The sequence below is a fragment of the Argopecten irradians genome, chromosome 1 (assembly GCF_041381155.1).
Source record: "Argopecten irradians isolate NY chromosome 1, Ai_NY, whole genome shotgun sequence".
Lineage (NCBI taxonomy): Eukaryota > Metazoa > Mollusca > Bivalvia > Pectinida > Pectinidae > Argopecten > Argopecten irradians.
Genome location: NC_091134.1, coordinates 35,300,943 through 35,312,690, shown reverse-complemented (window position 1 = coordinate 35,312,690; position 11,748 = coordinate 35,300,943). Strand labels below are relative to the sequence as shown.

General features: G+C 33.0%; 1 protein-coding gene across 1 annotated transcript; it reads right to left on the bottom strand.

Moving 5' to 3' along the window:
* Nucleotides 1-755: 755 nt before the first annotated feature.
* On the bottom strand, nucleotides 756-10,567 carry LOC138325667 (uncharacterized). The gene is made up of 2 exons (XM_069271486.1): nucleotides 10,016-10,567; nucleotides 756-3,105 (listed from the first exon to the last, which is right to left on the bottom strand). The coding sequence occupies exons 1-2, from the start codon at nucleotides 10,016-10,018 to the stop codon at nucleotides 1,693-1,695; spliced, it is 1,416 nt and encodes a 471-aa protein (XP_069127587.1). The 5' UTR covers nucleotides 10,019-10,567; the 3' UTR covers nucleotides 756-1,692.
* Nucleotides 10,568-11,748: the final 1,181 nt, after the last annotated feature.

The following is an 11,748-nucleotide window of genomic DNA, read 5'->3' as shown; positions in this document are numbered from 1 at the left end:
ATATAGTTAAAATAAGATTTGATTGACTTATTACAGTAAACCTTAGTTGATTCTACATCAAGAAACAACACATTAAAGATTACACATCAAAATATTTTGGGGGACTATTTTCTATTTATATGAAACTGGCGTAATGTTTGAAATTAGCTAATGCAGGAGAATCGTTGTATTCATAGTGTTTTCATAGGCAAATGTTGGTTTTCGTCAGATGGTTGATTCATATAGTTACGAAACACTCAGAATGTAAATATATAATTATGATATGGTATCAACGCGTTAGTTAATCCATTATGATAATTTTTATATCGTTAGTAATGTTTTAAAAATGAACGAAAGTCTCGTTTCTGCTAAATTCACAAGATTACCCATTCTTGGTGTCAAGGAGCGTAACTAAGTAATATCTTTCCTGTGTTTGGTCTAGGAACTATATGTAGGATACATATTGGTTTTTTAAAAAGGAAAAGATTTCTTTATGTTAATTAATACGAAAACAGTGTTTGCTTATTGTTCTTCATATGTTATAATTCTTATGTCACCACTGACCGCGATATCATTTGTTGTTTTACGGGTGGTTTTCATGATTTATTTCAATGATTGTGCATTAAATCTTGTTAATATGTCATTCTTTCATAGATTTATGTACACGTGTTATAATGATTAATTTGCTTACTTTCTAGCAAGTCTCCATACCTTTCGTTACGTTGTTTTTTTATTTGTCATCACCTTTTTTCCATGTATGTTACAGATTAAACGTATTGCCTAAAGATGAAAAAAACCTACAGATCAAGGGAAATAACCCGTGAAAGCTTCGTTCAAATAATGTATGGGAAAAAAAACAATAATTTTTTGTCCAGTAAAACGCTTTAATGATTTGAGCAATGACAAAGTAAAATGTACGTCAACAATGAGGATATAATAAGGCACATGTTTAATACTGATACTAGAGCTTTTTAACGAATTGTATAGTGTAAAACATAACATGTTAAGTTTAATGACTTAAAAGTCTATTTAATTTAAGACAAAACATTACAACATGAACCAGTTAAAATAAAAAGATTATGTTCATAGTACATATTTCCATTTTCGATTTGTAGAAATTAGAAAGGATACATTCTGGCGCCGTTCAATTTTCTGATTTCAATATGTAATACTCATTATAACAACAGCATTACATATGCATCTTAATTAAAAAAAAAAGATCTACTGATATAATGTTCGAAAGTGATAATTGGATATCAACTTCCGAATTCCAGAAGATTGTCGAAAATCCCCATAATGTTGTGATTGCTACATATTGCTACTGGGTCTTAAAAACTGCCATGACTAAGGCACATTTGAATTTTGGATGAAATAACCAGTAGCGCATTATTTTTTCATAGTGTTTTTGTAGTTCATTATTTACTCAAATATGTCAAATGTAATATTCACTCTAGCAGTTATAAAAACGTGACGTTTTTTTATAGCAAATAGTTACATTTTAAATCAAGATTAAATATGTTGGTATACCAAATACCTGGATGTCATTTTCTGTACTTCAAAACAGCCAAGCTTTAAATTAAGTCAATAATTAGATACTAATAAGTTACTTAAAATATATCTTAACATAGCATGGCATAATTACATAGTTTTAATATATTATCGTAATACTTTTGAGTGGCGGACAAGTACGTCGCTTCAGCCATTACTCATTTTTTAACTAGAAGGTATTCTGTTAATAATACCGACTTCATTAATGTCATTCCCAGCCCAGTGTGATTCCTCCTCTAGCTCATCCATGTATCTCCGCCCACTCTTCCCTCGGTGAGACTTAACTGGCGAATCTCTGGTGGAAGATGGCGGTGTTCTCACTACCATATATTCGTCTAAGTCTCTGTGTAAAGCAATGTCAGAATATTTCCCACTGACCGCTCTTCGCGTGTTTTGCTTGTTAGATTCAAACATCATTTCTAGCAGTAGTTGCTCAGATGAAGCACCTCGTGGCAAATTGTCCAGAACTTTTTCTGATTCTGACATAGTATCATTAGACATAGATCTATTAGTTATTTTCTGAACTGATTTCATGTCTAGGTTTTGTGTCCGGATAGCTACTTGTCTTTCCCTGTACTTCAATAGTCTGTAAGGATTGTTAAAATAGCGTACACCTTTCTTAGCAAACGACTTATTGTGTTTAGGGAACTCCACACCGTTGTCTGCTGAAATTTTCACTTCCTGTGGGTCATTGTTAATATGTAAGAAAGCAGATCCGGATGTATTAGGTTGAGTTGAGGTAGAAGTCGTTCCGTCCGTTTCCTTCTTGTCCTCTTTTGATACTCTCGAATTCGATTTTGATATTACGAAATCTCCACTGACAGAAGAAGGAAATCCTAGACTTAGACCGTTCACAGCCTTGAAACTTCTCCCTTTCAGTTCGAAAGAAGTCTTCGCCTTATCCACTGGCGATGGTCGCATGGCTGGGAGGGTGACACTCTCAGTAGCCGAGGAGGGAACAGAGATATAGGACGATGAATGTATACTTCTAGTGTCTTTGAAATCTGTCTTCGCAGATAAACTATCGCCATTTTGTCTGTCTGTCTTCCCCCACGACGGCTCACTTCTAGCTCTGTTTTTAACACCGCTGTGACGCGCCCTATATATCTCATGTGCAGAGGTTTTAAAATTCCCAACTCTTTGGTCACTAAAATACTTTATAAACGACTTTGGAGAATACCCGTTGATCGGTTGTCCACAAAGAACAAATTTCGGCCTATCATCAACAACTGTTCCCTCACTTGTGATATACGGAGAGTCCATTGTTGATATTCCGAAATTGGCATTCTGGATCCTGTTCAAGAAGTCCATACGCCTGGTGATGTGACTTGGCCCCGCTGGCATCTGCTCCAGTGCCTTTCTGTTTGCTTTACGCAAGATGAATTCATAAGACTTGTCAACAGCTGCTACATTCGGATTAGACGCCCTATTTGCTTTTGACATAGACAACAACGGCGATGTCGGTGTGTTCCGAGGAGCTGGAGTCCCCTTTATTTTCAACCTATCCACCATGCCGTGTTTTTTCGGCTTTTTATCCTGCTGCATTTTGTGCGGAATTGTTTTCTTTTGGAACTGCTCCTGCAATATACAAACATACAAAATACTTAAAACAATAAGCTAGCGTTGTATGTATGTATTAAATACTATAGTCATGTTTTAACTTAAACTTATCAACTTATCATCGCAGCGAATTCATTTCGCGTATTCATGCCCAGCAGCTAATTCACACAGCGACTTCATTTCGCGTATTCATGCCTAGCAGCTTATTCATGCCAAACACCTTATTCACACAGCGACTTCATTTCGCGTATTCATGCCAAACACCTTATTCACACAGCGACTTCATTTCGCGTATTCATGCACAGCAGCTAATTCACACAGCGATGTATTTTCGCTCTGAGATACTTTTCGTGAATTCTAACTGCCCACGAAATCTAATCGCACACAAGAATAAAAGTGCATTGATTAGAATTGGACGATAACGAAACTTACATTGGGAGATGTTCCAATATTAATACAGACAGTTTATACACTTAGATCATGTTACAATTATCAAATCAATATTACGTTGTTGTTAATGTTTTTGAAAAAAACTGCATACAAGCATATACTGGTTACCTTTATTTAGACGTTATTGATATCTCCATGTCATATCATATGAAATGGTAATCACTATTCGTTATTCCGCATATGTGTATGACAGAGTTTTCTCCCTTAAGAGTATGTATCTGTCGTGATATCATTATATCTTATTATGAGCGAAAATTACGCCGTGTTCGAATTCCTTAAAAACTATCACGTTACGCTCACAAATAAACATAAAGTTACAATCAATACCTACCCTCAAGGACAGATAACTCTGTAATATCCAAGGACGGAATGTTTATTGTGAAATAAGTTATGTAGATAAAACATGTTAATTTACTAGTATGTATTGCACACTAAGCAAACTTAGTTCAATTGTAACATATTTTTTTTTATTTTATTTTATTTTTTCCCCAGTTTTTACATATAACACATTTACAAATACATGGGACATAAACTTGACATGACATATACATTACATTTCTATCAGAAGGATAAAAAAGCACATAAGACACATAAAATAGTAAGATGAATTTGCAAATTACTATATTTGATAAATTAGTTTTGTCGACTAATAATCTTATAGGAAAAAAATATACTTGTATGTGTATTTTGATTGATTTATGAACAACTATTAGTAATAATAATATTAGTAAGGGGAGGTAACCCAGATTCACTTTACTCAGCAGCTATAAAGACAGAGGGAAAAAAGAACAAAAACAAAAAAGTCATACATACTACACAATAATGAATAGGAGTCTATAGGTATAAGTATATATGTAGACAGTATATTGATTTTCAAAGCTAGAGATATCTAATAAACTAAAAAAAATATATAGCAACCAATATGTAAATTCAATACTACGCACATGTAAATAGATAGAGAAATTGTAATATAGTATGGTATAATTTGACCATGTTCTTTATGAAGTCAGATTAAAATAGGATCTATCTCTTGCCATAACAGTAAATTAAACATTAAAAAAAAATCTATGAAATTGAATATACAAATAAAGAGGGCTAAACTTCAAGATAAGTGTAGAGACACAATGATATGAATTAATGCCAACATTTTTGTCACTACCCAGAATAGTTTGAATTTATGTTTCTAAGATTTAAATACGGATAAACGTACAATTATTAGCAAGGTCAAGTTTTACACATAAATGATATCATTATAGACGTACACCGTGAAAATTAGGGCACTGAGAACACTTAGAATGCTGTAAAATATGAACACGCTAAAATATCAATATGTACAGTAACTTTATATAAGAGGTATATATTAAGTAAAAGAGTTCTTTTATTTATTAAGTAAAAGAGTTCTTTTATTTATTGAATTAAGATACCCCACCATATGTCAATCTATTAATGGCTATATACTAACTATGTCAGTGTATATGAATGAACATGTAATTAACAGATTAACAGGTATCCCACACCTTAAATTGATCCATCGGTCCATGAAAAGGAACAGTCACAAAAAAGTTACTCCTTGAGCAAATGTGTCAGCTGATATGTTGCACAGTATTGCACAACACTGTTTTGTACCAATTGTTCAGGAACTCCATATTCCAGAAAAAATTTCTTCATTTGAAAGGTCATCAAAGGGTCATCAATAATATTAGAAATTCCAGTTAAAGCGAAGAAGTACAACGTACATGTAGTTGTTGAATTGAGATTAATCATATACACTGTAAGGTAATCCAATAAACCGAACAAATATGTATTGATTTCCTTTGTAGATATAATCTCCGATAAAGCGAAGCTTGGAGCTCCTACCCCATACGTACGTACACGAGTTAATCCACCAATTTCCTCGTTTAAATAAAACATTTGAAGATATCAATGCCTTACTTTTTGAAACATTCCACCGACTGCGATTTGTCTTTGATTTCCGTCACCTCATTGCTACATTTCCAAGAAAGTCTGTGTTATTATTGCCACTAAAAGATGATGCACTTTACTAAAAATTGATTTCATGTTTTGACATTGAAGTTGACAGAACTTTGATTGATTTAAAAGTAGAACACTTAGTGCAAGTTCGAATCCCCATAACGACGGGCACTGTAATCATATTTCTTTTATTGAATGATTAAACTTTAAGTACTTTCCGGTATAAAGCCAAAAAAGAATGCGGTAGCATTAACAAATAGGGCAAATTATGCGCATGAATACATTGTATGATAAGCAATCATGTCTATATGTGGCCTTTGGATTACCTGTCTTAATTAAAATAGTTATTTAAATCATTAGGTAATTCGTTCAGTGATTTTATGAAAGGTTTTGTGATATTATTACCAGGTGGTTGATAATGATCTGGTTGCATGTCAATAATTAAGCGAAAATGAATGTGCTTCAATTACTAAGTGCAAGATTTTCATAAAAAAAACATATTTCAAAATGACTGTTTCGTGGTAATATCAATTCTATAGCTACTTCATTAACTTTAATTTCAATGGAAGCGTCATGCCACGAACCTCCTTTGGGTCGCAATAAATTATTTTGCTAGAAAAAAAAATGCATTAGTTAAATCTCTAATCAGAGATATCATTGGTATATGGTACATTATCTACCTGTCCAGTTACACCTTTAACTAAGACTTATCGCTAATACATAGATGTGTAGTGTCTATATACTTGATTATATCGTATGGGTGCTTCATGTATTACAGACGTGTAAAAATGAATCAAAAGAATTTTAGACATAATGCGAATCCAAAATTTGAAATATATCAGATAAGAACTAATTTCGTTTTGAAAAATAGTTTAAAATATTTTATCGAGACTTATCTTACAATGTGTCTTGTACAAGGTAAAAAGAAATAAAAAAATAATCGCGTGCATCATGTGATAACAATAGCTAAAATATTTGAAAATATTTCAATTTTCCCTAAAGTTCGCATGCAGTTCATTAAAAAATTTGCAAAAGAAACTCTATACTCAGCACCCCTAGAACTCGACCAAAGCAATATTCACTTCTTAATTAATTAACAGCTTTACATACTATTGCTTAAAATCATAATTATGATTTAAAACATAGTATAGGTTAATTTGCAATAATTTTAAGAGCAATTTCCAAAGACATGTGCTTTCAAAATGATGAAATCTCACAATTAACTTAAGTTTAGAGAAACATGATGTGAAAGAATATATTCAATTTAAATCGATTTAAATGTAAAATATTAAAAAAATAAAGCGCATAGAAAAACCTGAATGAATACATTATCGCAGAGTCAAAAAGACACATATATTAACTAATAGGTATGAATATAGAAATAAAAACAAACACGTAGACTCAGTTCAATATTTTTAACTCATAAAAATGTTTCCCTATACAAGACTTGGCACTTTGGGATGTAGGTGTAGATCCACATTTGGTCGACAGGATATTGGTTGTAGCTAATAACATTTACGAATGATCTGTCATTTCTATCACTTACAAGGTTATATGTTCTAGTCTACAAATCAAGTGCTTGCCTAGAGTATCCGGCGTCGACTTTGTAATAAAACGTTTTTCCTTATCATTTACACGATATAAATTTGTTGTTAATTAAAATGTTTAAATTACACTTTAGAGAGGTATAGATTAAAGTATGTCGTCTGTGAACCAGGAAGTTAAGAAGATGAATCCGTGTATCTACATGATAAACAATGACTTCTTAATAATATCTTATCTTAACTTGACAATATAAGTACTGCATATGTCATAAATATGTTTGGTAAATAGATAAAGGTTTTACAAATGAAGTTAACCATGCTTTAGCGACTACCTCTGTATTCTGTACATTGAAGAAGAAAAATCAAGTTAGTTCCTCTGAAAATCAACATATAATCTCACTCCCGCCAGTTTTTAGTCGTTTGTAAGCCTATAAACCACCTTTGACCTTGACCCCTCTACATGGTCAAAAAATTGACACTATCGTTTTTCCGAAAGAGGGTCACGAACTGAACATTTTGGTATAGGGTGTCAAACTTGTAGAAAAACCATTGTTTCTTGGCCCTTTCGGTGGTCTTTATAAACAGGTGTTTATTTACTGCAAATATTCAAGATTCAGACACACAAGAAGCCATGCCAAAATATAGTTATTTGTAAGGAGAAATATTGATGCTTTTTGGCTCGATTTGCATAAAGCACATCGAAATCTGAACAAATAAAACTGGAACTAGAGAGTATATTAAATCAAATACATCAAGATAAGTCGGAGTAACACTTTTTATACACGTGTGCTTCTCTCTTACACTACCATTACACATTATACCAAGCTTAAAACAATCAAAGATCAGGACTCCAGAAATGGGCTTTCGGAAAATCAACCCGATATCACCAATGTTCTGTTGTTCAAACAAATTTCTGTGAAAGACATTCTCGAAAAGGATATTTTACGACATAGTGAGACGTGATAATGATGAGATTATGGCGCCTTCTAGAGATGTGATTTATATGGTGGTTAGCAAATATTGGAGATGTCTGTGTTCATAATCAAATTATCGCCAAAATAACTACAACAAATAGTATTTGTGTACTGGTGTGATTCTATAATTGACTGAAACTGTCAAGAAAGGTGAAATTTACCACCAACAAAGCTGTCATTTATCAGTGAGCTCTGGATACACACATTTCACCCAGGTCATCTTTAAACTATATATACGATGCTCTAGAAGACACAGTACTTGTCCTGAATCGGAATTAACCTAAGGGTTCCATAGATGTGATGCATGCCAAACTCGGTAGATGTGATCCATGCCAAACACGCATCAAAGTCTGCTCAAAAAGAATTTCAACTCAAATCACGCCATTCCTGTTAAGAAAGTGTATAGTCCTTCAACTGTGCTATATGTTAATAGCAATGACTCTAAGTGCTCATGTCAAATCATATAGAAGACTTTGATGTAAAGGCGTGTTCATCACTCTCTCAGATTGTCATTGGGTATTCTCAATACACTATTTAATTAATCCTATATCATAACTAGGACGTAGTTTACTAGATTTTAAATAATTAAAGTTTGAACTTCAATGAAAATAATTCAAATTCAGCTTAACGGAAATTGCTTGTTTTCGGTGCAATAGATTATGTAACATAAACAATGTTGTCTATCAAAATAATCATAGCCCATGGGGTGAGTATCACTTCAATGGGTATTATGGGTAGACGACATATTGAATTAAATTGAATCCGTCGCGTAAAATATAAAACCGTCATATCAAAAATGCATTAACTACTTTTAAATCAGATTCGTAAATCACTCGTTGCTAAATGAAAGTAAATGTTGACCTGCATTGACGATAAGTCGGTCCAAGTTTGATGGGAGGGATATGTAGTTTTATACCTATATTTTTATGGGTGATCGTTCACGGCTTTATTGATTGGTGCTATTGTGTCAGTATAGTGATGAGCGGGCCGTCACCCCGATAACATTAAACTTTTATCTTTGGGATCTGAGTCGTAATGGCGTGTGGATACCCTACCGACCAGGGTGTATAAATACAATATGGCCTACCGTTTACCGAGGTCATGGTCACTGAAAAATATTAATCGCATATAAAACAGGACTTGTAGAACCCGGTTAAGTAAGAAATATAATATCCAAATACGAAACAATATAAGTTACGGATATATAAACTAAGACATGCAGAAAATTCATACAGTACAAAATAACATCTGAAGAAACACGACAAAACAAGACTTAAAGCGCAGACTGAAATCGAAAGATTGTTGAACAAAATATTAAGCCTGAAAATGAGACTTGCGACCTGAGAAAAAGTCCTCCAAACTATAAACCCTTTAAAAACAGGCTGATAGCACAAGTCATGATAATAATGTAAGTGGTCATTATTTACGATATGAAAGCATAACACATTTAGTAGATTCGTCTCTTACATAGATGATTCTATTATTTCTTTGAATGGTCTTTAAAGCAATAGGATTTAATAATGATTATCTGTTTACATTGCGTATGTTTCCCAATATTCTGTTTATGATTTTTATCATGTTACCAATGTACAATAGACGCCATCTTCGTATACTTCTGCATTATCATGATACCAATATCTACCACATGAACACGAACTTACACAATTCTAATTAAGCTCGGTTCTTTAGTACTCATTCCCATTAAATCTTTACCGATGTTCATATTATACTCATCGTTATTGGAGACAAAAATATCAGTATACGTCCCTACGTCTTTATTAAGTTTAAGCTTTTCTCCCATTTTTTAAAAATTAAGCGTTCGTTTTCCTCGTTTTGTCGCCATGGCTAATGTAGTGTTACATTGGCATATTAGCTCTACCAATAACTTCAATGTAAATGTATGACAGATGACTTATCAAGTCGTCTTAATTTCAGTGACAATTTACCGATGTTAATAATACCTTAAATCAAACCAATATTGGTACTTACCATTCTCAAATTCACATGTGTTCCATCAACAATCAGAAAATGACATAGTGGATGCAATGTCTAGCCGTTAACAGAAGTACTTTTCCTGTATGTCCATTATTGCGTTTCTTCAGCCTTCTATGATACCAGTATGATATATCTTAACTTAGAACAGGCACGGTATCTCCATTCACAAAATCGCGTATCAATTTAGAGTCTATCTAATGATCATTGGTACATATGTATGGTGTTTAAAACATAAACTAGTCTTCACAGCGAGTCTCCTATCACGTCCATTTTGTCTTTGGCTGAGTTCACTCACCCTTTTTGCAGCGAGCAACACATTTCACATTTCAGATGAGGATATTGCTAACCATTCCGTACCTTTAGAATCCTTTGACAGAGTATTCCGTGATGAAATACTGTCGATTGAAAGCTTGTTACTATTGGTGGTATGATACTTGTAAAGTATACGAATACCAGCTCCTAATACACAAGACCTGTTTAGTCTGTTCACTCATGTGTGACAGGATTAAGGTAGAGCGATTAATTCTTTATTAAAGCAGATACCTTTACCGGCACGTTTTAAATCTGATTTAATGAATCACCCCAAACAATACCCAATACACATGCATATGTACATACAATATTAGAGGATCACAGGCCTTTATTAATGCCCTTACCCAATCCAGTGTATACTCTTTAGGAAAAAAATAAAGTTAGAATTGTTCAGCATGAATTATTGTTGTTTGTTACCAATTTTATCGATAAGATTATTTACAATGTAGTCGACTTAATGTCAATCAAATCATGTATTTAAAACAATTAGTACTTGTGCAGATTTAAATGTTAATTTGCGAATTTACACCTACGTTTGTTTTACCCACAATGCATTATATAGGCGTTAATACTCTACTTCGGTGCTCCACATTTCAAATGCTAATTTCTTCATAGTCAATAAAATGATATTTTAATCATTAATATGTATCAATAGTTAATGCATATTATTTTAAATTAAACATCATTTTAATTGGACACAACTGCATTTTGTCTAAGCATGTTATAATCGCAATTATATATTTATATAAACAAAGTGACTAAAATAGAACATATTTCAAGTTTGTAATTACAACATTTTCATACATTTTTTATTTAAAACTCCCAAGCATGTCTATAGAGACCAGTAATGAGGTAAGGGGAAAATTATCATTATAGTCAAGTGTCCGATTTACACAGTTCACGGCTTTGTGATTGACCATTTGGGACTCCAAAAAGAGGTCTTACTAAGCAGGTGGTCATTAACTTGAGGAAGTCGCTAATGCACAGTATGTTTAACTGCATACAAGATAAATACGTAATAATGTTCAAGTACACCAATGGGTGTGCACGAATAAATATACCTACTTCGAGGTGTACCACACTAACATACTACACATTCAATGTGTTCAGCGTAATCATTGGGGGTTGTCAGCAAATCCGTTAAGTCTTTTGTGATTTATAGAGCCGACACAGTCGTCAACATAGGGTATTTATAATATCCACTTTGTGTATGTAGTAATAAAGAGTTTATTAAAGTATAGAGTGTATGCTCTTGGTGGATTAGTTACATATTAATTACTGGTCGCGGGCTGTAGTTAAGAGTAGTTTGGATTTTCTTTTTGAATTGCACTCAGAAGACTCGCGAGATATTTACATAAAAAATCATATCGCATATAATTCAAACTGTTTAAAATACTTTATTTGTGTGCTTATGC